This window comes from Camelina sativa, chromosome 12, assembly GCF_030686135.1.
Source record: "Camelina sativa cultivar CO46 ecotype springtype chromosome 12, ASM3068613v1".
Lineage (NCBI taxonomy): Eukaryota > Viridiplantae > Streptophyta > Magnoliopsida > Brassicales > Brassicaceae > Camelina > Camelina sativa.
In genome coordinates, this window is record NC_141891.1 from 738,768 (window position 1) to 766,500 (window position 27,733).

Sequence of the window (27,733 nt, forward strand, 5' to 3'; positions counted from 1 at the left end):
TCATATTTCTCCTGTTAATACTTTCTTAAGGTTAGTAACTTCTACCCACACTATTACCATCAAGATGAATGTAGGTATCACCAAAGCCGTGGGTCTACAAAACTACCGTGAAGTCGTCTTCTACGGCGAAATTAGCATAGGGAACCCAGGCCAATTATTTAAAACAGTCTTTGATTTGGCTAGGAGTGACCTGTGGGTTCCAACAGCGTGGTGGCCTTATCCTGAACATCCCAAGTTCGATGCGTCAACCTCCACAACATACGTTTCCAGCCGTAATTTTTATTTTTCATGCTCTTCTAGCTCTCTATTCATCTATGTTGCGTACGTTCTAACTTTTAATTCTCTCATTGTATAGGAGGAAAAGTTGTGGAGATGACGTATTATAAGGGTGTCATAAGGGGTGTTTTAGCCCGAGATAATGTTGAGTTTGGTGGTTTTCTACTCGAGGCAGCCCGAGATAATGTTTTGGTGGAGGGAACGGTCACCGTTTTATAGAGAACCTGATTAAACAAAAATCTATCACAAGCTCGATTTGGTTGAGATGAACTGGTGGGGTAATCATTTTTGGTGGATACAACCAGGAGCACTTCCAAGAAGACCATACGTACGTTTCTGTCATAACAAAGCCGTTTAAAGACTTTTGGACAGTGAAGATGGCTACATTGGTCAAAAGTTTTGATTCAAAACCCAACCAAAATTGTGTTGTACCGTGCACATCAATTATTGACTCCGGGATGACGGATATTTTAGGTCCGCTGGTAAGAGAACTAAACTGGCATGTAGGTCTCGCATTATCGTTTATGAGAACTTGAGAAGGTATCACACTCTATTCGATTTTCATGACATAAAAAACGTCGGATAGGATTTGCTACTGCAGTAGCATAAGGAAGAAACACAACATTATTAATTTGTTTCTTACTATGATATATTGATGCTAATAACAAAATTAAAATAATACGAATTAAATATGAATTGTAAGGATTATATTATATAGACTTCGATACGTTACATGTATTTTTTTTTTTCGTGGACTGCATAAGAGCTAATTTTAATCCTAATCGCCGTACGATAATATCTTTATCTTATTACTCCAAATAGTAAAAAAGTAAAATACTATATATATATATATATATATCACGCAAAAGAATAGTACGCATAAGTTATCCGTGATAACCCTAATCGTGTATTTTTTAGCACAAAAGCGCCGCTATGAAGTCCGATATAGAGCTGCCGAATAAGTCAAACCATCCTCTAAGGCCTCCGTCGCCGCCGCCTCTTACGTCGTCGTTTTCCTCACTACCGGAGGACATTGTTTTGAGCTGCTTGGCTCGCATATCGAAAGTGCACTACCCATAGCTCACTCTTGTCTCCAAGAGCTTCCGTTCGCTCGTCCTCTCCAAGATGCTATATAAGGTACGAGCCCAACTTAAAACTCAAGAGGAATTTGTTTATGTCAGCGTAGAATCGCCCTTTCGTCCTGGCCTCTCCTGGTTTAGTCTCTGGATAAAACCTGATCGTCAAACCTTAATAACTCAATGCACGTCTAGAGAAAAGTCTACTGGAGCTTTCTTGATACCAGAGCCCTCTTCCTATTCTTTTCACCCACCTTATATAAAATGCGTAAGGGTTGGTTCAGAACTCTACAAGTTCGGCAGCCAATACTCGCTCTCCTCGTCGGTTATGTCTCGTGACGTGAGTGGCAAGTGGCGTGAAGCCCCTAGGATGAAGGTGGCTCGCAAGGATCCCCTTATATGTGTCCTCCATGGGAAAATATATGTGATGGGAGGTTGTGGAAATGTACAGTATTGGGGTGAGGTTTTTGATCCAAAGACTCAAACTTGGAAACCTTTACGAGAGCCTGGCTCTCTGATTCGGATGTCTTGGAATAGAAAGCTCCTACCGAGGAGTGGCAAGATTTATATGAAGAGCAGTACAAAGAACTTCGTTTATCTTATTAAAGAAAATGAATGGCAAGATTTTGAGGGACACTTGGAGGAGAGCTATTGTGTGATAGATGAATCAGTGATTTCTTGGGACTATTTTGACACTGGAAAACGGATAAATGAACAAACTGAATCAGTGATTGTGATGCAGTAGTTATAAGCTACGGATATAGTGGAGAAGTGTAGTATAAAGGAAAAATAGCAAAATGTGGTTCGGAAAGTACAAATAATAACAATGGCCTTGAAAGACTCGAATTTTAAACATGAGCAGAGGAAACAGAGCTGTTAAGTTAGGGGTGTATTGAATTAAGAATTTTAGAGAGTGATTTGAGTGGAATTTCAGAATATTTTTGTTGATTTGTTAGATTTTTTTTTCTTTAAGGAGATGAATAAAAAATTCATAAGATTCAGAAACCATCTTCTTATTAATTGATGGATTGAGCTATGACAGTTTAACAACTGTTATTGTTGATAGAATTTTAATTATCAATTTTTTAAAGAAAAACAAAGAGCAAGAGGAAGGTTGAAGATAAACCATTTTTAACGTATCAATCATGTAAAGAGAACAAAGTTGTGTGACTGTTGTAGTGAAATCACATTAAATAACAGGTTTGATTTTTCAGTCATAATTTTTCCACTAAAAAATATAAAAAGTCTCGTATAGGCTAATTTTTGATTTTTCAGTCATAATTTTTAGAATCACTAGATTATTTTAACTAATTTTTGGGGGGAAAATTACTGTGAAGATATACATAGATCTCATGTAATTATTTGTGTATACATCTAACTCAACGCGTCACCTATAAATTATGATCACACCAGCCTTGACCACATCCCCCATTTGATTGCTACCTTTATAATTGACTCAACTAGATTTTTTAATTAAACTAGAATTTGTACCGCGTATGCGCGAAATTTTAATTGAAAACTTTTTTCTATTAATATAAATTCTTGAGGTCGAATATAATCATTCAAAGTTTTGAGAGTAAATCTTTATACATATATGTCATTTGGTAATTTTAAGAAAAATAAACGACATTGATGATTACTTTAAGATCTTTTATCATTAAGAAAGTTTATTTCTTATTCATATTTCATTAAAATATTTTGAAAAGCTTTAATATTGATCGATTGTTGATCAAATTGTATATATCGTTTATGATAGATGTTGATACTAATATAACATTATTCCACATAGATATGAATATACCGAATCTCATGAATATTGCTTAATGTAAAGGTAAAATATAATATCATATCGTTATAAAATCTTTAATGTATGTCAATTATTTTTCTACAAACTCATTCGTTTCACACAATTAATGAGATATCAGAGATTTTAGTTGTGTATTATTATCTTTTCAAGTTTTACTAATTTATTTTCAAACACTTTTAACTATAATTTTTTGTCATTATTGATGATGCACTCCTTTTGACATCTACTTTTTTCATATTCTATTGGCTCACATATAACACATATTAGACTGTAAAATAAATTTCAAGATATATTATAACTATTTTCTCTTTAATTACTATCTTTCAATACTTAAATTTGGATTAGAAGCATTTGATTCAATTTATGAAATATCAAATTTGTTTTCCTTTTGGATCATGTTATAAAATAATTTTGTAAAACTCAATAATACACTATTACATTTTAAAAAAAAAATATTCTACCATAAATTTAAATTTTACTTCTATTCTAAAACTCAATAATACGCAATTACATTTTTTTTTATTTTACCATAAATTTAAAATTTACTTCCATTCTAAATCTCAATAATACAGTTTGAAATTTTAAATTATGATCATTTTAATAGAAAATTTTAATTATATTATTACCACTAATAAAAATTAAAGTATTTTTTCTTATTTTAACATTTTATTTGTTTTACATAATTATATTTTTATTTAAACTTTCTATTAATTATAATAACATAAATATATATAATAACTTTATATATATAGATAAAGGGTTTGCTTTAATATCAAGCAAACAAAGGTTCTTTGATTAATACGTAGCTGATAGTATAATTTAGCCGTAACTCCTAGAGCTATGATCTCCCAAGAAGACGTACTCTATAGCAAGAACCAATCTCCGTCACTTTCATCACTACCACACGAAATCGTTGTGAGTTGCTTAGCCCACGTCTCCGGATCGTACTACCCAATTAATACTCTGCCTCGTATCAAAGCAAATTCGCTCAGTCATCTTATCAGACGAGCTTGGAACTAAAGAAACCCGCCTCTTCGTATTGCTAAAATTGCCCACTTGGTTCTTATCCTTGTTGGTTCACTATTTGGATAAAACCTAATCAAACCCTAACCAACGGTGGGATCAAGAAAAAGTCTACTACTGGAAATTTACTGGTGCCGTTGCCTTCATCGTACAATTATCAAGTACCAATACCCTGTGTGACTGTTGGTTCAGAAACCTACATAATTGGTGGATACGATCGATGATCCGTCCTCCTCCGTGTGGGTGTATTCACACCTTACGTAAAGCCCCTAGTATGTCCATGGCCAGGAGCAACACAGTGGTTGCTGGCATATATCCTAAAATATACGTAATGGGAGGGTGTGCATCAGATGAATCCATGAATTGGGCAGAAGTCCTCAGCTTTTATAATTCTATTTCCGAGAAGCCCTGTATTAGAAGAAATAGCATATATGAACTAAGATCTCCAAAGAATTTAATTTACAGTAGGATGGGTCATCCATAAAAGCCGATATGGTTATATTTGATATGAATTGGAAAAAAGTGATCTAAAAATCACATCGTTCATCTAGTCAAATAATTCTCTCTCCTTTTTTTAATCCTAAAATAGAAACACAATCCTAACCAAACTTAAAAAAAAAATTGAACCATCTTATAATAACATTATTTGTCTAATTTTAAGTCTCAGAAATTCGTATAAGAATTTTGTAATGGAGATTGAACAGTCAAAGTTGAATAGAAACATGTTATTAAACCAATATATGTTCATTTCGTTTTGAGAATCATGAAAAAATACATGTCAAAGTATTTATACATAGACTCATATATAGTGAAAATTATATAGAACCACATTGATTGAAATAATATAAAATACATCCCATGAGAATGGATCTACAATATTCTTATAAACATTTTATATATGCGTTGAGTACAGTAAAAGTAGGAAACTGAAAGGGATATATATATATATATATATATATATATATATCAAAGGTGTGGATTTTTTAAATAAGGAAACTGGAGAATGATCAAAGGTGTAGATTTTTTTAAATAAGTTACGTGAAACAGATAGGGTTGAAATAGTTAACTTTGCTGGGACACTCGTAATCGTATGGGACAAGTTTACGCTGTCTAAACGAAACAAGAAGATTTGGTGTGCGATGATTGCCCTTGAAAAGTGTCGTGGAGGTGACGAAGTATGGGGCAAGATTGAATGGGTTGATGATGTGCTTATGGTCCCTTTATCATATACCTTCTTGAATTGTATGGTCATATCGATATAATTAATCAATATATTGTTCTGTTTTGTTTGATCTACTAGGGGTGTATTGAATTAAGAATTTTAGAGAGTGATTTGAGTGGAATTTCAGAATATTTTGGTTGATTTGTTAGATTTTTTTTTTTCTCTAAGGAGAAATGATGTGATTTGCAATGAAAAATTCGTAAGATTTTAAAATATTATGTGTGATTTCTTTAGAACAAAAGGAAAAACGGACGCTTCTTGTAAATTTTCTTCAAGCTTGGAAGATACTGAAACTATCTTCTTATTAATTGATGGATTGAGCTATGACAGTTTAACAACTGTGATTGTTGATAGAATTTTAATTATTATTATTATTTTTTTAAACAAAGTTGTGTGACTGTTGTAGTGAAATCACATCAAATAACAGGTGTGATTTTTCAGTCATAATTTTTCCACTAAAAAGTATAAAATGTCTCGTATATGCTATAATCACTCCAAATAGCTTTTTAAAAGATTTTTGTAAAGTTTTGGTTAACAGTGGATTTCATATGCTCTTTACAAATTATTGACTGAATAACAAGATATTATGAATGTCTTTCAGTAATTTTAATTGAATTTCAAGTTCAATAACACAAGATTTAAAATGATATTTAAAATTATCATTTAAATAACAACTGAATTTTAGAAAACTCAAAAATCTTCTAAAATACCAAATCCAATATGAAAAGTCTAAAACATATAAAACCCAAAGGAAGCATTTGTAACTATTTTATTTACTGGAATTTTTTAGTTTTTTCTAAATTGTCAAAATACGCGAAACTCTCTCAGAACAGTCCAATAATCTCACAACAACTGATGTTAAAAAAACTCCAAAATACGAAAGTCCAATACACTAAGAACAATATGAAAAGTCTAAAACATATAAAGCCAAATCGTCAAATGATTAAAGCCCAAAGGAACCTGAAAGCTGTCAGTAAGCAAATTTAGCTTCAATTACCTTACCATATCTAACAGCCCCCACCCCAAGTTTAAGCCAATCTTTCTCATTAACATTTGTAGCTGTAGCTGATTTAATAGCCACATCGCCACTCTCGATAGCCAGGTTGAATTGGTTGTTTTCGTCATCAGCCAGAGGGAGTGCAAGTTCAGGCCAAAATGTCAAGATCAGGATCAGAACTAATACAATGTTGCATAAAAACTAATTTTAATCCTATAAATAAAAATAATTAATAAATCTTTCCAGCAGAGTGCCTAATTATCGCTTGTGAGGCGTGTCCAACTTACTTTTTTTATTACTCTCTCCTAATTTATCTATGAAGTTAGTCATGCCGAAATTGTGAATTTTGTTTCGTCTACCGACCTCTCTCATCGATCACTCTAATTATTCTGTTATGAAGGTGATTAGGTGAAACATCAGACTTTGACTCTCAACTAGTTTTGTTTTTTCTTTCGGGTACAAATTAATCCACTTCAACTACTTTCGAATTTAAGACAGATTGTAACTCATCTTATTCGTAACCCATTCGTAACTCATCACGTTTTATTTTCTCATAATTTTTTTCGTACTCAGTATTTTTCAGTCAATACCAAATCAGTGGATGGTAATACAGGTTTAAACCAGCATAACTAAAGACCAATACAATGCTGTTCAAAAAAAAAAAAAAAAAACTAAAGACCAATACAAACTCTTTATCCTACAACTCACATGGTCTCGTTGGAACCCATGCCTTTTTTTTCTTCTTTAAGTGGTTCTTGTACTTTCTTAGCAGCCGTGTATTAAAACATAAACCTTTTCTCTTCTTTATTTTAGTTTTAAAGCCGATCATCATCCACTAAAATTATTTAGACTTTGTTAAAAATAATGTAAATACAACAAAATTTCCTATTTCTAATAAGTGTCAGAGAGGATTGTTCAAGTAAAAGATCGACACATAAGTTTTGCTCCCCCTTATGAGGGCATCTGAGTCACATGCCTCCACATGCCACCAAAGAGTTTGGAACTTCCCATACTCATAATTACATATATGTGGATGTGGCTGCGTAAATGATGAACACATCCTTCAGAGAACACGTGTTAGATATTCATTGATATAACACCTTAAGCTGATTAACGAGAAAAGGGATCTTGCCATCTTGGTCATGTGAAATGTTCCTTGGCATTTTTAGTTCACAAATATATATTCTTGTTAACGTACTTGACAAGTATATCTAAAATATTTATTAATGCATGTGGAAACAATATAGTTACATAGATAGTAGATGGTTAAGATGTAGTCTTGCTGGTCTTGTATTAATCAATTGAAGAGCCTTCTATATCTTATTTTTCTTGGTTTAGTAGCTTATTGTTTTTACTATTATCAGTCTAATGCACATGTCATTTCAGAGTGTTTTTACTGTTAATTGAATTTTAAGCAGTTTTTTAAAAAATGTTAAATTGAAATAAAATTTATATAACGCCGGATTTTAATTAATATACGAGGAAGTCAAGCACGTTAAACTTGAATGCGTTCGCATTCAGTTGATGCCAAACTCAAAGTTCAAAGAAGGCATGCATTATTAAGGTTTCTTTTACTATTTCCATACTTTCTCGTAGGAATGGGTCTTTTAAAATTGACCTATATATGCATAAAAAAGGGTCTACAAACTTGAAATCTTACGGCGACCAATAATTGGTTTGATGCTACTATTATTGTGCTTATATGCTTTTAAAATTTGTAGTCGGCCAATAATTGGAGCGTGAAATATTTTTATTCTTTTATAAGGACAATTGGAGAAATTAAAGTTAAAAAAGATAAAACAATAGAGAATCTCTCTCTCACTTTTTCTGGTGGATTCCAACTCTTCCGTCGTAACTTTTGCTTTCCAACAATTTCTAAGGAATTGTTTAGTGTAGAGTGTTAATTAATATACATGTCTTTATCCTTAATACAAAACCCTAATCTGATTAAAGAAAATGCTAAGTCACAGAAGAAACAAAGAATTGCACCAAATCTTAGTTTGATTAGTGGTATCATATGTACATATCAAAATAACATATTTTCTGGTCAACGTGAGGCAAATTATCATCGGATTTTTATGAATTTTTTTCATTTCAATTTTTCTCTGTCAATTATAGACAAACTCAATTTTAGCAAAATGACTACGATTTTAAGCATGTACGTGAGTAGAGAGTGTTCGAGTAGGAGATAGAGATAACTAGTAAACTTTTTTTCTTTTTTTTGAACAACAGAGATAACTAGTAAACTTTTTTTCTTTTTTTTGAACAACAGAGATAACTAGTAAACTTGTAATAATCTTTCAAGTGATTTCGTGAAATTTTTAAGATGGTTTCCAGATGAGAAAAAAGATTTTACCGTGAGATCTCAAATTCGTTAACTCGCGTGTTTCTTGTATCGTTTAATTAGTTAAACTCAGCGCTTGTTAAATACGATACTCTCGTAAAATGATTGGCATAATCCGGAAGTATATCCGTAGGTCTTACTTCTTTACTATGAATTTACGTGTAACAAACTATTTTCCAACGACTCAATGGGCACATAAGTTTGGAAGCCTATGAATGATTCTATGAAAGATTCGGATCTAGAACTAATTCCTTCATTAAGTTATTATTATAAATCAAATACTCTGACTCTCTGAGTTAATGGTTCATTGAATAATTTGAATATGACGAAAATATGTTAGGCAAAATAGATTTTGTAAATATAGTGATCAGCACGTGTCGATAGTGTGTGATTGGCAAACCATAGAGCTTCACAATTCACGGGCCAATTGACTTAAGAATTTCCATTATACTGTAGTCTAGCTAGAGCATAGCCTAAGAACTTAGGGTTGTTAGTCATATAAATTAACCATTTAATATCCTCTTCCATAATAACTTTGGAGCATCAAAATTATCTAAACTATTTCATAATTATAATTATATATTTATACGCCACCAAATTTTACAATGATCTTCTTGTGGCATGTCGGGAGAAATGGGTGAAGTAGCATTGATGGTTTGTTCAAAAGTAGACAGCTAATAACGTGGGAAGACTAAAACCCTACTATAATTAAAGCCTAACTAACGATAATGATTTATCTAATTACTTTTTAAGCGCTAACTACAAAACATTTTCTTCATTGTCTCTCAAGCTATAGCTATATAAGAACATGCACACTTGTAATTGATTAAGTCCACGTCTAGGATATGAGAAGTCAATCAAGTTGGTCCTTGAAACAGATTATACAATTATATCAGACCTAGTTTTTTTTGTTTTGTTCATTAGTTATGAGGAAAATATTGAAAATCTTGATTTGCATCTTTTCATGAGTCAAAATATTGAGTTTGACCACATGGGAATGTGACCCTAACAATCAAATATTAATCTAGATTGTCGACATGCTCAATTTTGGGTAAAGTATGGTAAAACTTCTGCCAAATAAATTCAGATACTTGATTTTCTAAAACCAACATCACTTTTGTGTTATATTATATATAACTATTTATATAATTTTATAGCTATTTCACGCTTCTACAACTTCAGCCGTTTTGACTTTGAGTTACGAAAACAACAAAAAATGGAAAAAAATGAAGTGAATTTTAAAATACTTGTTTTTTTTTTCTTTAGGTTACACTGATCCGAAATAAATAACGTTAAGATCGAATGAAGGTGATCAGTGTTAAATTTGGGCTTATTTTGGGTTTCTAACTAAAAACCAATTGGCAATTAGTAGATAGACTCTAAACTTTTATATATTAATGATAATTCTTTCAAACTTCAGATGTGGGACTTGGATTGTATATTCCAACAATTTTCCTTCAAACCAAGGACCACATGTGGGATATTAACACGTCTCCTTGAGATGCTCGAACCGATCCTACTTGGACCGACACTAAACCCCTTCTTGGACCCTCATTACTCGAGTTAACAAGAGGCATGTTCGTATCCACTTTTCTAGGTCCACCAGAATTTTAATTTTGGGCTCTTATACCATGTTAAATTTGGACTTATCTTGGGTTTCTAACAAAAAAACCAATTGGCAATTAGTAAATTGATTCTAAACCTTTATATATTAATGATAATCCCTTCAAACTTCAGATGTGGGACTTGGATTGTATATTCCAACAATCAGAGTGCACTTTGTGAATATGGCAAATCTATAAATGTTATTATTGTTTATATTCAAAACCTCGGCATTCAAAAACTAGAAGGAAAAAAACATTTGAACGAGGTCTTCTTGATATACACAAACTGTTGAACATTGACTTCAAAGTATATATAGAGTTGTATGTCAGAGAGATTCTCTTTTGGTGCTCTCTTCTTGGGATTCCTAAGACTTGCAAAAATAATGTTACATAAGATTCCATCCTAAGATAATTGGTTACGCATAATTAGGCGTTTATTACTGTCTTTTCTTATATAAAAAAAAACTTAAAGAAAAGTAGTTAAGCCTCCCTTAATTAGTCCAGCTTAGAAGAAATGATCCGATTCCGATCACAGGTCGAGTCTGTTTGACGCTATCTTCCTACACAAGTTGTGCCCCATAATAGAATATACCGTTTTTCATCATGTTTTCCGAAAGTAAAGTAAAATAAAATAAAAGATCCCTTCTTCTTTGCAAATAGATTCCATACGATGAGCTTAGCTTTAAGATTCTATTGTTTTTTTTTTTGTTAACAGCTTTTATAATTCTATTTCTGAGAAGCCCTGTATTAGAAGAAATAGCATATATGAACTAAGATCTCCAAAGAATTTAATTTAGAGTAGGATGGGTCATCCACAAAAGCCGATATGGTTATTATTTGATATGAATTGAAAAAAAATTATCTAAAAATCACATCGTTCATCTAGTCAAATAATTCTCTCTCCTTTTTTTAATCCGAAAATAGAAACACAATCCTAACCAAAGTTAAATAAAAAAATAAAAAAAAAATAAAAAAATTGAACCATCTTATAATAACATGATTTGTCAAGTCTCAAAAATTCGTATAAGAATTTTGTAATGGAGATTGAACAGTCAAAATTGAATAGAAACATGTTATTAAACCAATATATGTTCATTTCGTTTGAGAATCATGAAAAAGTACATGTCAAAGTATTTATACATAGACTCATAGTGAAAATTATATAGAACCACATTGATTATAATAATGTAAAATACATCCCATGAGAATGGATCTACAATATTCTTATAAACATTTTATATATGCGTTGAGTACAATAAAAGTAGGAAACGGAAAAGGAAATATTAAAATAAATAAAAAAAGTTATTTAAAAAAACTTCTGTACTTAAAGCTCTCATCATGCTCCAGATCTCAATTGTTTCCATTCCACTAAACGTTGCAAGAAATCCATAACCTGTTAACAATTAAGAAAATAGTACAATATCAGCTTATAATATATGTACGATGGGTCACATAACAATAATTTAACTTCTAAAACATAATGGAAACTTTCTAATTTAGATGTTAACACAATACCTCATCGGGCTCTTGTAGAGAATAAGACGCACTGGTCTCTTTTGGAAATTTGGATACAAGGATGCCAAGACCTTGTTTTCTTTCTCTCAATATCTACAACGTTATTCAATAAAATTTACTAGTTAGATTGTTGAACCTTACTTAATAATAATAATAAAAAGATTATTGAACGTTAACTAATTTAATTCAATATCACAATAAGACTCGATATACACCTTAAATGCATCTTCGTCTGTGCGGTCATCTCCGATGTAAAGAGGAAACACGTCGGTACAGTTAGCGTATCCTACACAAAGCCAATACTAATTTTGATTAATATTACTGATCTTAGCCATTCGCACTCGTAATTAATTAGTTAATAGTTGAGGAATATTTTACCTAGTGATTCTAATAAAAACTCGAGTGCTTTGCCTTTATCCCATTTAATGATAGGACGAACCTCCAAAACCTGAAATGATTATACCAGAATATAAATAAACCCTGTTAATAAAGTAAACACTAGTCCTTTACCTTAAACTCTAATTAAATAATTAATACTATATCGTACTTTTCTTCCTTGAGTAAGACGGAGCTTAGGGTAGTCCTTCATTACTGATCGAACTTGGTTAGCCAAATCACTCCAGTTCTGTCAATATATAAATTAATTAATTAAATGATTAGTTTTGTTTTAAGTACATGATTAATAGATTTTTTTTTTTAAAAAGGAGAATATTATCGTACATTTTCATTGACGCGTCGGAAGTGAACAGAGACACAGAACTTATTGTTCTCTACTTGGGCTCCGGGAGTAAGTTTTGTTTTCTGCACTAATTTTTGATAAACCTGTACAAACAATATTTAAAATAAATGTAAGTGACAAGAAAATAGGTCTATATTATTATTTAAAAATATTGTTATTTGAATATATGAGAATAAATAATCTTGAAGGAGATTGTGACCTCATCGATCATGGGGAGAAACTCTGTAGCTGGTTGGCAAAGAAGAGATTTACTATCCTGTAAATTTTGTATGCAACAACAAAATATGAGGATAAAAGTTGATATTAATTTATTTCAGTTTCAAAATTTTATTTATGTAAAAAGTAAAGAAAAAACTTACTTCCTCATATTTGGAACCTTGCTCTGGTCCTTTGATGTCCATTCCATGACTTCCAGCATAGTACAACTCAGTCAGTTTCACAAAATTATAAACCTGAAAAATTGTCATAATCAAATCATTAGTTTAAGAAGTACTAATCAAATCATTAGTTTAAAGACTTTAAGTTTAATAAATACCTTTTCTCTGCATCTCCCACTAACTATGGCCGTCGGGAAACAGTTTGCTAACTTCCTCACAGTTCTCCTCATCTAAAAAAATCAGACCCAAAAGAGACTATAAGTTAAATATTTTTCTCAATAATTAAGTAAATTTCTTTATTGATATTGGTAATGGAAATGAACCTTCTTAGACATGAAAGCTCGATCAGGATCATCAACAATGGGAGATAGAGTCCCATCATAGTCCAAGAACATAACGATTTGTTTTCCTTCAGAGAGGTGAAGAATGTCTTCAAACATATCCAAAGCTGATGGATGTTCTGTCTGCAAAAATTATATATACACTCCTTTTATTATTATTTATTAATAAGAGAAAAGAAAAACAGATGTATGTACGTAAATATTATGTATATAGAGCTAGCTTGATTGAGTAAATGATATACGTACGAGCCAAGAGTTTTGTTTCAACAAAGATTTAAGATGAGTAGGAGAACAAGCTCTCATTGAATCAACCCATGAATTGATTAGTCCTCCTCCATGGTTGATAACAAGATCTTGAAGAACTTTCTTCTTCGCCGTTGTTACGTCGTTGTTTGATTTGTTTCCCGTTTCTTTTTCCACGGTTTTTGTGTTTTCTTCTATGAATCTTACTGAAAAAAAAAAACAAAATCAAAAAAACAAAAACAGGTAAGGATATATAAGAGAATATGAACTAGGGTACGTATTATTTTAGTATAAGAAACTAAACAATATACCCATTTTAGTTCGAAAATGTGAGTGGAACGAAAGATTTTTTTTTTTCTTTTTTCTATGGAAGGAAAGAGATTTGAGTTACAGAGTAAGAAATGTGAGTGTGGGCTTTGAGAGAGACAGAGGCTAAGGTGTGGTATGGTCTGAATTTATAGTGGCAAATTATTATAGGAAAATAAAATAAAAGTTTATGTTTTGGGCAACATTATAAACTTAACAAAAAAAGGAAAAAGAAAAAATTCAGATATTGTGTGTGTCCGAACTCCGAACGCTGGAACCCATTGAGAGTGTGTCCCCACAAAGCGGCTTTCTCGCTCTCACCGATCGTTTTTTTTTTTTTTTTTTGGTAGCAACCGCCACGTGGTCCCCTCCCCTCCCCATTAACAGCACCACCGGTACCATATTATATGCTCTTCTTTTTGCCCTCTTGCTCCTTAATTTTGTTTTTATCAATAATAATCTCTGGTACTCAACTATAATAATTAGATATAAAGAACCAGATCAATCGTTTCACATTTGTAAATTTTCAAATTAATTCGAAATATCATTGAATGAAAGAGAAAATCATCACTTTAGCTCATTATTTTAACAGGTTACGAATTAAGACCTTAGAGTTTCATCAGCCAATCATGCTCCTAACATGTAATTTTATTATATGACAAAAGTTTCTCGTTGCTGCATCGAACATTTTTCCCTTTGTTTTATGTTATATTTAATTAGTTATATATATAACTGCTGAAATTTATTGGGAGCTTTATTGAAGAATGATTTGGCTTGCTATTATAATTATGGTCCGGTTAATTTTATGGAAATGGGAAAACTTTGCTGCTTTTGGTCTGATAATTGGTTCCATTTGGTAACTTGAAAACTTAGCTAGGTAATGAGGATCTTTTATATTTGGGCATCTCTGAGCTTCCACTATCCTAGCTCAGCTAAGGAACTAGAGACTCCCTTCAATAAGTTCAGTATGTGAAAATGTTCATGTACATGTCATCTTCGTTTTATGTGAAATTTTCCACAAATGTATAAGCTGAAGCTACAGTATACTTTTCCTGGCGGGAAAGGAACAACCGTTTTCACTCTTTCACCTCTTCCTCTGTCTTTGGGCAAGTTGATTGAAGTACACGGGACACGTTGCTCGCTCGCTCGATCGCATGCTATATATAGAACGTAAAAGGTTGTAGCAGACAGCTTTTCACAATGGTTTGCTCACTCCAAGCTAAATTTCTCTTTACTCTTTTGCTCATTGTTGCCTCTTTTAGTATTCTCTTACCTTTTTAATCTTTTGGCCATAGAAAGTTTTTGTAATTCCTTTAGGTAATATAATTCACATTTCCCCCAAAAAAAAAAATATATCGTCGGTGGGATTTTATTCTCTTCATACTCCAGAATCTCAGATGCTCAAAAACTCATAGAAACTTGTACTGATGACGTAGGAAACATCGATGTATATAGTCTAACGCGCGCATGCATGCATTATTATGATTTAATTGTGGAATTTAGAAGAATATTTGAATAGGATTCTTAGTAACTTCTAGGAGAAGGAAAACTTATTCAAATATAAAACGTGATTTTTGGGGACTAAAATAGTCTGAAATATTCTGATGACCACTACTTTCAGATAGTTCGATTTACATTTGATTGAAGCGTATATATATTTATTATTATTTTTTGGATAACCAAAAGAAATAATTTTAAAATATCATCTCTTGTTTACTTGTAGCTAGTCCACGGAACCTAAATCATTTTTCCCGCCCGGAACGTAGCATTGACACAATATTTTCATATCTATACGATCAAAACAAACCACACTAATATATTTATTTTTTTGTAACTTTTAGTTTCATATCTTTCTGATTTCTCAATCAATCATCTCTTCATATTCATAACAAAAACGACATTGTGTACGCTTCCTCATAACAAAAACAATTAACTTGCACAATAATGTACCAACCGATAGCAAAATACATATTCACTCATACACATAATATATATATATATATATATAAATATATATGTGTGCTAATTTGTATGAAGTAACAAATATATATATGCGTCAATGGAAATGTCACTAAGGCAAGGTTCAAAGCAAAATTCGGAACCGACACCTCACGTGTAACGAATCAAGAGTGTCTCTACCTAACATGTGGATCCCTACGAGGCATAAAAGTATCATATGCAAATAATTGTCCGCATCATGTTAATATCGTCTATCGAGTCGTACGTTATTTACTTTTGTTAAGCTGGCTGATGGGCAAAATTACGATTAAGCACAGTTTGTATAATCATAAAGTCACATTTCTACTCGAGATAGTTCTTGGTAAAGCTAGAAAAGTCTTAATGAAAACTAATCATAGATCGATATGTAAGAAATAAGTTTCATCATGATAAAGATTTTGAAAACATCCTCAGTTACCATCAATTTCTTTTTGATTAAGTGAGCACTTTGAAGCATAATTCCGTATGCATGAGACAAGTTAATATTCTTTGACCATATGTCACATTCACATGATAATTTGGATGCGATCGACGAACTCTTCGTGTAAACCACCAAACAAGTAAATTCGAGGACTGTGCACTTTATGAAAGAAAAAAGAAAAACAGAGTATTATAGTTATAAAAGGGCCCTGTTTTTTTTTTTTTTTTTTCCTCAGTTATAACCCTGTCATTTTTTTTGATAATTTAGTAGTGTATGGGGTTTTGAGGAAAAGAAAAATATTTATATTTTCTTTTTGTTGTTGCCCAAACTTAAAAGGAAAAAAAAAAACGAAAAAAAAACACATAGTCGCTTGAAGAGTCAATGGCTTTGACTAAACTGCTAACCGTTTCTCCAAACTCTTCGGCATATAAATGGTTGGTGGGGTCCTTAAGCGTGGCTACCCTCGACCTCGACCAGAGTTTTTCCACGTCATCCATTACCTGATTTTCAGTTAACTCGACAAAAAAAAAAGGCGTCTTTTTTTTCTATTTAAAATTGCAAATATTTGTTCGAGTCATTATGTACTTTTTTTTGGGGGTTAAAAAGCTTAATAAAGATATATCGTATGATAAGATTTTAATACAAATTATTTTATCATGCTTTAGATATTTAATAATCTAGACACGGCCATGTATTAGATGCAGATTCTGGTTCTTTAATTTGCAAAGGAAACAAATAAAAGAAAAAGTTGGTAGCCTTTAATTTTAAGAATATTAATCGATCGATATATAGACGTCGTCTATGAAAGAAGAAAAGGTAATGATTCTTATTGTTAAAACTTCACTATTCGATCAAGTTGCTCCTCATTGTCCCATAAATTAAATTAAATTAACCTTGTAGCTAGCTAGGCTCTATATCTTCATTGTAGATATAATTTTCTCCCATCCCAACCAACCATCCTCGAACTTGATACTGATCAGTGATACCTTTTTCAATCGTTCTAGAGTTGATCCACCCCTAATTATTACATCAAATCTTAAATACACAATAGTTTTTTTTTTTTTTTTTTTTTTTGATCAAAGAGGTGTTATCATTCCATTAGATAGAAAATAACATACAAGGCCAAGATTGATTGGGGTACAACAGAGGGTAAGCTAAAACAAAACATAAAACAATACAAGTACAAGGATATATAGGAGCATTGGAGGATAAGAGCTTGAGAGCTATGAGCCATATGCTAGAAAGCAGCATGGAACCTGTGAGATCAAGACCAACCGATGCAGACTCCTTGAACAAGTCAAAGGAGTAGGGAGCCACTATCTTGCAGATTTGAAGACTTGGCGGAAAAGAGAATGGCAAAGCTGTGTTGCCAAAGGGTCGAGCAGGGGAGCTGATACTCTGATAACCGGTTACTACAGGTGTAGTTGATGGTCCAAGGTTGATAGGGGGGAACTTGGAGAGGTTGTGGTAACTCCTCCTTGGAGAGAGGGTCATAATGCCACTAGTCTTCAAGGAATTATGCAAGGACTTCATAAAGTAGTTGAGTTGCGGTTTAAAGATCTTTGGAATATGGTGAGGTATAGGTAGAGAGTTGGTGAAGCATCGATAACCCCCACTCCATAGAGTTGGGATCATAATGCCAAGCTGCACCAAACAAACTCCAATAGCGGGATCATCCCTAGTGTACGCGATTAAAGAGGTTTTCAAAAGACTCTTGAGCCAAACTAGTAACAGTGGTGGTTTAATGTTCAGAAGCTGTCTTCGGACTAATGAAACAACTAAACTAACCAAGGTTTGCTTAGGGTGGGACAGAGTAGAGTTTCGGCCAAACCCGGGTACACACTGGTCTCGACACAAATGGGTTTCCATCAACCTAGAGAGTTCAGATGTTCTGTTACCGAGATGGACTCGACTTGATCCAACAGACACCATCAGAGCTAACAGGATTGAACGGACTATGTCTTTCACGAAATGGGGTCGGATTTGGTACCAGTTCAGGGATGTACCATAGTTTAACCTAAGTAAACTATCTTCCAGGGTTTGAGTATAAGAATGGGGAATAAACCTGGGAAAGAGGATTACCGAAAGAGAAGCAGAGGCCACCAAGGAAGGGGATTTCTTCGTCAAAAGGTTCACCGGTGCCAGCGTCAATACAGAGCTTCCGTCCCGCTGCAGCCAAGCAAAGTACTTGGTGAGAGGATTTGGATCCAAGGAGCGGTAAGATGTGTAATTTGATGGCTTAAAGGGATGGTGAGATAGACGGAGGCCGAGCCTAGGGGGACCCTGGAGGATCTCTCGATCAATACCAAAGCGGTGAGGGCTCAATTTAAAGGATTCACCGAGGGGAGTAGCCAGATGCGGAGGCGGAGGGGATGGTTGAAGCTGATGCAGCGGCGGAGATGAGATCTGAACTCTCAGCATATCTCCGGGAGGACTGAAACGGAAAACAAGTGAACTACAAAGGACGAGGAAGCACAGGAGGTGAAGAAACCAAGTCCCAGCGACGCCGATCGGGTTCGGCGCCGCCGAGAGAGCGGATCTCGGTGTTGTGCCAGAGAGAAAAAGGAGCTAGGGCGAACTCTATTTTCTAATTTCCTTAAATAAACAATAGTATAATTTGTAATGTGATATGACGAATATTAAAATGACATAGATACCATATGTCACGACTAACTAGATGTTAGGTTTTAATCTTAGTGTAATGATATGATTTCAGGCCAAAATGCGCCCAATCATTGAAAACTTTTCCAATAAAATAAAGCAGAAGCTATAATTAAACTACATAAAAATGTTTGATTACTTTTTAAATTTAGGTAGCACATATATATCTAAACAATGATCCATTTGCAGATGTTCCATAGATAAGAATCAATATCTATATATATGCGATTACAACATGATATAGGTTATTCCTCATGTCACATTTTCATTCCTACAATATCGATTTTGAAAATAGCTTTTTAATAACATTTCGGAAATATATATTTGGAGGCTATTAATTTTGAAGTACAGAAAAATCATCTTTAAAAAGAAGAAAAGAAGCACGTTCTAACTTTAAAATCATCAATATCATCGATCTATGAGTGTGTTAAAAGTAGAATGTCTTAGGTTACTCTTTATAATCTCCAAGAGTCGCCAATCTACAATGTGGGTGGCTTCTCTTTATATCTTCAAGGCCTTCAAGCCTTTAATGGACCGACACTTTTTCGATAATTAAAGCTATGAGATTGATATGATCCTCTTTTTAACGTATCTGAAATGCAAAGATATATATTAATCATCGCAGCTTGGTTTCATGCGATTTAATTTGTAACGAAAACAACTTGAAAACACGTACGCCGTTGTGATATATTGACTATTTTTTTGTTTAAAATAAGTAGTGAATTTTCAATCTCGAGAAGTGCATACAGCATATACTTAACTATTATACTGATTTCACGTAGCGATGTACTGATGTAGATTTTTTTTGCTTTAGAAAATGATCAGTTAAACACTTAAACTATACTACTATGATGAAAAGATAACCTTTTCTAGATCGTGTGTATAAATTGGAATATCGCTCGACGGATCTGAACGGAAACTAGTTGGAACGATTGTGACATTTGTAAAGAATTAGAATGGATCATAGTAAGCTTCGCGTTGGAGTTTTTCACTTTCGACGTGTCTTGCATTAATATTAACCCTAAGCCCTCTCATCTTTTGTTCTTTTGTGATTAAATATATAAGGAAAAAATATTAATCTCTATCTAATTCGATACATAAAGTTGAGGGATGTATCCTCTAATTTTCTCTTTTTATTCGACCAAGCATGCGACCAAGCACGTGCCCTTCTCCATCACTATATAATATTCTTATATATACAAATATTATCAACACTTATGTTTAAAGTTTGACGTGTATATTAGTGTATATACCTCTCTGATATCTACACCACACAAACACTTGTATTATTATATACAAAGTTACAAACAAAATTGAAAATATGTTATTTATATCATTTTTTGTATCTAAGCTGTATACTATCTAATTATCTTCCTTTACCTACTCGCTATGGAGAAAAAATTGATCAATTCTAAAAAGTCTGTTAAAAAATTTGAAGCCATCCGAATGACATTTATTCCCACTTTACTTGATGAATATTTAGGAAGAATAATACTTTGTTTTCGTTTTGTTATATTTTTGTTTGTTTTTCTTATACTTTGTTTTCTTTTTCAAGTTTTGTTTGTCCAATTATTGTTTGACTCCGTAATGCCAAAACTCAAGATGTGATTCTATACTATTTTGTAAATATGTTTCTCTTACCCATTTGGTTTGCCAATCCCATATCTTAATTTACGATTTAGAGAAGACCAACAAAAGATGGTGCTAAAATTGAATAAGAAATTGTCATACTATCGCAAATAGACTATCTCATATATTCTCATGGGCCGATCGAAGATATTTTTCTTCGGTTTCGATTCTCTGAAAGCTTATCGGGCTTGGTTTTCAAATCGGATCAGAAGAGAGCACATTTTATCAGACTACTAATTTGCATGTGTGTACAACCAATGCAGCATCAACTCCGATTCGGAGTGCTTACTGAACTGTGGAGTGCCAATTCCTTACGGCCCAATATGACTTAAAAGGCCTGTAATCAACAGAATTAGGACCATTAGGTCCAGACATACATAACATATATGACTTTTGTGGGTAAATTAAACCTTTTTTAGTTAGCACATAGAACTAGTTGGTTCTTTTCAAGTTTGGCTTATACCAATGTCACAACTCACAACTGTCATGTTTTACCCAAGTTCTTCCATAATTGTCTCCACCACTACAAGTAGAAGCATCCTCGTCTACCACGGGAACTGACGAAAAGACCCGATTCAATCTGGCTACAAGATTCAATATCTCCTACACAGAGCGAATGTTGAAACTTAACCTTGAAATTGTCTTTCTCTTCCACAGTTTTCAGCTTCTCCAAATCTCCAGTTCCAAATTATTTGCATGCTGGTAAGTAAATTTGGCAACTATAAGACAAGGTAAGATGGAACAAAAAAAAATCATCATTTCGTACTAAAAACAATGCTATATTACTATTATGTGTCAAATCAAAAGCATTATGTTAATATGTGAATAAATTCCCACAACGCAAGAGTAAATATGACTACGAGCTTTCCACCATAAACACAAATTTCAGTATCATCTTTTGAGCTTGTTATATACCACGAGGCAAGAGCAATTTTTGTGCGTACCATATAGTACTTTACATTTGTACTCTTTCGAAAAAATCACCTATTTAATATTTCGAAACTACATAATTTTTTTTAGACTATATAATAGTTATAAGTTATAAAGTTGTAGTTATTATTTGACTTATTAGTTGGTAACAAAATAGGTTATATGGTTGGTTTGTTTAATTATACTGAGATAAATTTAAATAGAATATCCTAAGTATAATACGACTTAAAGAAATAAAATCTTTAACAATCATATACTGTTAGGCAATTAAAGAAAATAAATATAATAAAATATTGGAAATTAATCACGCTTAAGCGTGATTTCCGATTAAGCAAACAAAATAAGATCTTAGCACCCTTCCAAATTCTAGTATAAATCATTGACATATCCATTCACCGAAATACACCATATTCAGTACTAAAATTAAAAAATTGTTAAATCTATAAAAGATTCAAGTTTTAGTAATATTATTCTTTTTTAAAATATCTATTCAACTAAAATTTTGATGGAGTAACAGGTCAAAATCTGAATATTATAATCTAATTTCATATATTTCTTTTGTTAAATTGTATAATTTTATATACTATAATAAACTTTTAAAATAACTTGTAACATCCGCGAACCAATTTTTGTAAATTTGGTGTGGGTGTCGATCGACACCCTTGGTGGCATCGATCGACACCATGTTTTTCCGGTTTGGTCGGGTTTGATTTAATTGTCGATTGGTTCGGTTTGGTTCAATTAAAATCCCTAAATCGTGTGTAAAAGGGGAAAACAACCCTAGGTCGTGTTATTTTGTTGGTAGTCGCCGCTTTTGAGAGAAAGAGAAAGAGAGAAAAGAGAGAAAACGTTTCTGTGACTTTCTGGGTTTGTTCTTGGGGTTTTTGGAGAGATCTGAGGCTGTAGGAGGGTTAGCTGTTGCTGGAAACGAAGGGGGAGCTTCTGGAGGTGTTGTTTTCCACGTTTCTCAATCCAATCTTCCTGTTCTTGAGGTGAGTGCTTGACCATGGTTGATCTAAGCATGAGATCTCTCTTGTTTGTGTGCTTTCTTTGCTGTTTGTGTTGTTTTGTTGCTTGGGTTCGTTGTTTTTGTGATTCCCAGTGATTTCTGAGGTAATTGGGTGAGTTTGAGACGGATTCGAGATGATTGGGAAGGAGAGTTCGATGTTCGGTTTCGCGCAGATCGTGTCTGCAGAGGAGGCATCGGTCGACACCATTTGGAGTGGCATCGGTCGACACTGTTTAGCATCGGTCGACACCATTGTTTGTAGCATCGATCGACACCGTGAGGCATCGGTCGACACTGGTCTCAGTCGAGACTTGATTTCCTGGTTTGATGTATTGTTGTGTGTTGTTTGTTTTGCTTAAACTTGAGGGTCTCATATGCTTGTGTGTATAACCCAGTAGATGGGAGGACGGCCTCACTAAGTATTTATGATAATACTTACGCATCTCAATTGTTGTTTGTGGTGTGCAGGTATGTGACGTGGAATCATGGCGATGAGGAGGAGGATGAACTAGGGTCTCGTTTGTGTGTTGTTGGTCTTTGTTATATTGTTTAGGATGGAACCTTGGATAGAGATATGTTAGGTTGCTGGATAGAATGGATAGAAGTGTTATTGTATTGGTTTTGTATTATTGATATGTTTCCGCTGTGCATGTAATTGGATGTTGGTTTATTATTGGTTGGTTACCGTGTGTGGGTTGGTTTGTTTAATTAAGTAGTATGGGATACTTAATTATATCTTGTATTTAATTATTAAAAAGAAAAAAAAAAAAAAAAAAAAAAGGGGTCGGGTTGTTTCATAACTTAATATGAATTATTTTATATAGTTTAATTTGGTATTTTTAAGAATATTATAAATATATGATAGAACCAAAAATTAAAAATTATAACACTCTAATTTGATTTGTTATAGCATGGATAAATAATATATCATTATAATATTAAAAATCCAAAAAAAATATAATTTTTTTGTTAGAAGACGGATTGACACAATCACCAATCGAGTTAGATTAAATATAAAATCCTGAAGGACCTGAACTAGAGAGTTATATATCTTCTCTATTGTACAATTAAACTAAAATCCTTTTTCTCATTAAATATAGATCAATGTTTATTATGCGCCGATCCCTTCTTTAATAAAAGGGAAGTACACAACTTCAAATTGGTAGACCATATAATATTAATGTAGGTTATAACTAATATTAATTATTTGATAGGTTATATGGATTAATTATTTGATAGGTTATATAGATTTAGGATTATAATCCTCTTAAAAAGATATTCCAAAGAATAAAATAAAATCTCAAATAATAATGAACTAACTATATATAGACAAAAAAAATCTCAGAATGTAATAGAAATTAATCACTCCTCCGTACATTACAAATCATTTCTGATTATACTAAAAAAAAAAAGTCTTACCTAACTTTATCAGAAAATTATGACTGGGTAACAGGTAAAAATTTGAATATTTAAATTCATTTCATATATTTTTTTGTTGAATTGTATAGTTTTATATACTATAATAAACTTTTTAAATAATTTAATTTGGAATCTTTAAAAATAGTTTAATTTGATATTTTTAAGAATATCATAAATATATGATAGATCAAAAAGTTAAAAATTATAAAAACTCTAATTTGATTTGTTATAGCACGGATCAATAATATGTCAATATAATATGAAAAAATTTCAAGAAATATGATTTCTTGCTAGAGCATGGGCTAAAATTTCAAAAATATGATTTCTTAGATTAAATTTAACTTTGAAATAATGTTGTTTGGTAGGCTTTCTCAGTCATGATGATTTTGACAAACATACGTTACATATTTGGTCCTAAAATTAATATGTGTTATACTATAGGTTAAGTAATAGAATTAACAATCAAAATACAATATATAATTTTAAACAGTAAACAAATCAGATAAAATTAACAAACAAAAATTGATTTTTTTATTACACAACTTAATCCGCGTTATACCATGGGTTAAAATCTAGATATACTAGAATATATCTTACATAATAGATGTTATTTTCATAAGTCATATTCAGTATAAGATTTCATGCCATAGTATTCCATAAAAAAACCTTATAAAACAAATAAAATAATCATATACACAATGTTTTAAATAAAAATTACCAAATAAACAAAAAGAAGGAATTTTAAGCCGTGCTCTCTAGCACGGTCATATTCTAGTTAGTTTATTCAAAGGCGCATGCCAATAAAAAATAAACAGTTATGAGAATTTTAATAACGAAACGTTCCAAAAAATATTCCTTTAAATAATTCCATAAACATCCATTTCAAATTTTTGGAAGTATGAACACTATCTTTACGTGTTGAAAGAAAAGGATCAGAATATTGGATAAGACTGGTTTGTCTAATTTTCTGAATATATTGTATAATAATATTTGTAAAAATATTCTTTAAAGTAGGTATATTATAACACTATAAATATATTCATAAGTTTTAAAGCTTTGCCACATTTGTTGGTTATTGTAAAGATTCTTTACCTTAAAGCATCCAACTTTGTGGCTTATGTGTTCCAAATTGTCAACAAAGGACCCCTCTGGCCCTATATCGTCCACAATAGACACAAATACAACTTATTTAAATCATCGCCGGAACAAAGTTCTATAATTTATTCATATTTAGTTTTGTTTTTTGGAATTTCCTCGGCAGAAATAGAATCTCAATTTTCTTCCATTGAAAATTTTGCTTAGTTGTCTGAATCATAAAATATGAAACGTATTAGTTTTTTATGTTATTTAAAAGATGTTTATATAAAAAGGTTTAGTAAATTATTATATACTTTATCAGCATGCAAATCTTATACTTTTCTAACGTTCAAATAAAATAATAAAATAGTAAAATAGAAAAATAAAAAGAGAGACTAATAATTTACATTCTTCATTAGAAAATTTAAAGACTTGATAATACAATACATAGAAACTTCTCCGATTGGTCAATGACAAAAGGTTTTTGAAAGTTAAAAAAGAAACATAAACCAGTCAGACCAAAACCATGGAGGAGGAGGAGGAACATAAACAAACCCTAGACGACGATTCTCTCGACAACTGTGTAAAAAAATTTCAGTTGTAGAGATAAACTAAACTTAATATGAGACATCATCAAATGAAAGACAAGATCCTAAAAAAGAAAAAGAGAAAGACTTGTGTTTTTTTTTCAAGATTCGGACAATTTGCTAATGGCATCCCAATCAATCTCGACAGAAGGAAACTTCTCCAGCCCGAAACTCCCAATCTCATCAAACCCAGACTCCGAGAAGTCCAAGAACGTAGTATTAGTAGTAACACACGATTCCGGCGAAGAAGAAGATTCCACCTGAGACTCATCGGAAAACGAATTCTCGACGGATCTCAAGTAACCATACTCATCACTTTCTTGATACTCTGTTTTTGGCGGGAACAGCTCTGTTTCAGAACAGGGGAGATGAATTCGATGGTGATCTTCATCCTCTGTTTTTCTCAAGCTCTGACAAATCGCTTGGAGCTTCCCGTCAACAGAGGAATGGAGAGGATTGAAGAAGCTGTCTCCTCCGTAGTATCCATCAGCGTGTCTGAATTGTGGGAAGTTAAGCCTCGCGAACTCGCCTCGTAGCTTGTAAGCGGCTAGGTCATAAGCCATGGCTGCTTCTTCAGCTGTGTCGAAAGTTCCAAGCCAGAGTCGGGTCCGGTTCTTGGGCAAACGGATCTCAGCTACCCATTTCCCCCAGTGCCTTTGTCTAACTCCTCTGTAGAGTTTTTGAGTTGCCATGCTCTTCATTGGGACCGGCCTTGGGGCGAGGTTTGGGGAGATGGTGTTACGTCTCTGGTTAAGCTGGTTTTGGATCTGGTGGATTTGGTATGGTGTGAGTTGGTTTAGACCGAGAGGTGTGGTTTGATTGAAACCGCAGATTGTGTTTGAATACGGACAAGGAGAAGAAGAAGAAGAAACAGAGTTGTTGGTGAAAGGTTGAAGTGCTTTCATGAGCTCTTCTTTAAAAGGATCTGAAAGATCTGTGTTGCTATTGAACATATCTATGGCTGCCATGGATCTTAAAAAAGGATAGGTTTTTGAGAGATCTAACGAAGAAAAAAAAAGTAACAGAGAGGGATTAAAAACACACCCTCTTAGTTGACTGAATCAAATTAAAATATACAGTAAGAAAGAAGAAGAAAGAGGAAGAGATTGTACTGAGAAGTGGGTGAAATAGATCAAAACGAAAACTTCGGGGGTCGAATCAGGAGTTTTGTAAAGTTTTTTTTTTTTTTTTTTTGGCTCTCTCTCTCTCTCTGAATTTTTGTCGCTCGTGGGTTCGCTTGATGCGAAGTTCTTCGCTTATATATAACTCGAAAAGTTAAGCCGCCCATCGAATTCATAATAAATTCTTAATTATATAAATTAGTTCACCAGCAAAGTTAATTTAATAGTAGTATATTTTTCGTTAGATGCTTTTGTTTTCCATTTCACAATTTTGTTTTTTCGTCAGCTTGATAAAAATCTTTTAATTATTCCATGGAGGCTTAGACAATAGGAAAACGACGTTCACATATTCTTTGGATCTAAGCCGTTCCCAGGGAATATTTTGGATATAATACGACTTTATGGTGTTGTATGATAAAAAAAGAATCATCAATCATGGTTATAAAACAATTTGTAAGTATATTAAACCCTTACAAAGAAAAATTATATTAGATTTCTATTTTACTTTTTTTATCTAATTGTGTTCGAACAATCAAATGATACATTTTGAAATGTATTTAAATACTATATTATATATTGATTACGTTTACAAAGACAAAATTTTTTTATTAACTTTCCATAGACCCATATGATCTTTTTTACTCTAGTTTTGGAGCTACTTCGATAAAATCGACGACATATAATATTTTTCAGCAATAATTTCAAAAATCGTAAGAGCCAAAAGTGATATTTGTTGATTCTACGGCAAGTTGAAAGGCCAGTTTGCCTTACCACCGCTTATTTTCTTGTGCCAAAATATAACTTTATTTTCTTATAAAAACTTTTTTTACATTTTACTCATGTGAATAACGACGGGGAAAAAGGCATGGAATCATTACTACTTGAAGTATTCATGCAAACAAAAGGAAGAAATTGTAGAGATATCAAACATGAGAATATTGGTGGTCATACTAAAATATTCCAAATTCCTTGTGTGGTCCATTTCAGAAAATTTAATAAGACGATATCGCA

The 27,733-nt window shown here is 32.6% G+C and overlaps 3 protein-coding genes and 2 pseudogenes across 4 annotated transcripts; 3 read left to right on the forward strand and 2 right to left on the reverse strand.

Moving 5' to 3' along the window:
• Positions 1-64: 64 nt before the first annotated feature.
• Positions 65-1,356, forward strand: LOC104733089 (aspartic proteinase A3-like). Its single transcript, XM_010452700.2, has 4 exons — positions 65-272; positions 356-480; positions 582-758; positions 1,195-1,356. Exons 1-4 carry the CDS (start codon positions 65-67, stop codon positions 1,354-1,356), a joined length of 672 nt encoding a protein of 223 aa, XP_010451002.1.
• A 324-nt stretch (positions 1,357-1,680) lies between these two features.
• On the forward strand, positions 1,681-2,097 carry LOC147930080 (F-box/kelch-repeat protein At4g19330 pseudogene; annotated as a pseudogene).
• A 1,902-nt stretch (positions 2,098-3,999) lies between these two features.
• On the forward strand, positions 4,000-5,444 carry LOC109127889 (putative F-box/kelch-repeat protein At4g39760 pseudogene; annotated as a pseudogene).
• A 6,054-nt stretch (positions 5,445-11,498) lies between these two features.
• LOC104729298 (putative trehalose-phosphate phosphatase H) lies at positions 11,499-14,006 on the reverse strand. 2 transcript variants are annotated; one of them, XM_010448234.3, is made up of 12 exons: positions 13,876-14,006; positions 13,568-13,770; positions 13,304-13,444; positions 13,139-13,210; positions 12,963-13,055; positions 12,803-12,859; positions 12,585-12,686; positions 12,412-12,489; positions 12,243-12,312; positions 12,080-12,150; positions 11,865-11,957; positions 11,499-11,742 (listed from the first exon to the last, which is right to left on the reverse strand). In XM_010448234.3, the coding sequence occupies exons 1-12, from the start codon at positions 13,877-13,879 to the stop codon at positions 11,686-11,688; spliced, it is 1,041 nt and encodes a 346-aa protein (XP_010446536.2). In that variant the 5' UTR covers positions 13,880-14,006; the 3' UTR covers positions 11,499-11,685. The 2 variants fall into 2 exon arrangements, with proteins under 2 accessions (XP_010446536.2, XP_087333935.1); XM_087477809.1 differs by having other exon boundaries at positions 13,304-13,440; positions 13,564-13,770; positions 13,876-13,995.
• An 11,399-nt stretch (positions 14,007-25,405) lies between these two features.
• Positions 25,406-26,882, reverse strand: LOC104729299 (ethylene-responsive transcription factor ERF060). Its single transcript, XM_010448235.3, has one exon. It carries the CDS (start codon positions 26,567-26,569, stop codon positions 25,703-25,705), a length of 867 nt encoding a protein of 288 aa, XP_010446537.1. The 5' UTR covers positions 26,570-26,882; the 3' UTR covers positions 25,406-25,702.
• Between the last annotated feature and the right edge of the window lie 851 nt (positions 26,883-27,733).

Excerpts from the sequence above, each read along its gene's own strand:
- LOC104729299 (XM_010448235.3), bottom strand. The coding sequence starts at position 26,569 with ATGGCAGCCATAGATATGTTCAATAGCAACACAGATCTTTCAGATCCT.
- LOC104733089 (XM_010452700.2), top strand. The coding sequence starts at position 65 with ATGAATGTAGGTATCACCAAAGCCGTGGGTCTACAAAACTACCGTGAA. Across the intron at positions 273-355 it reads CACAACATACGTTTCCAGCC|GAGGAAAAGTTGTGGAGATG; the intron begins GTAATTTTTATT and ends CTCATTGTATAG. Across the intron at positions 759-1,194 it reads CGGATATTTTAGGTCCGCTG|CACAAAAGCGCCGCTATGAA; the intron begins GTAAGAGAACTA and ends TGTATTTTTTAG.
- LOC104729298 (XM_010448234.3), bottom strand. Across the intron at positions 12,860-12,962 it reads AAGGTTCCAAATATGAGGAA|GATAGTAAATCTCTTCTTTG; the intron begins GTAAGTTTTTTC and ends CAAAATTTACAG. Across the intron at positions 12,313-12,411 it reads GTCTTACTCAAGGAAGAAAA|GTTTTGGAGGTTCGTCCTAT; the intron begins GTACGATATAGT and ends TAATCATTTCAG.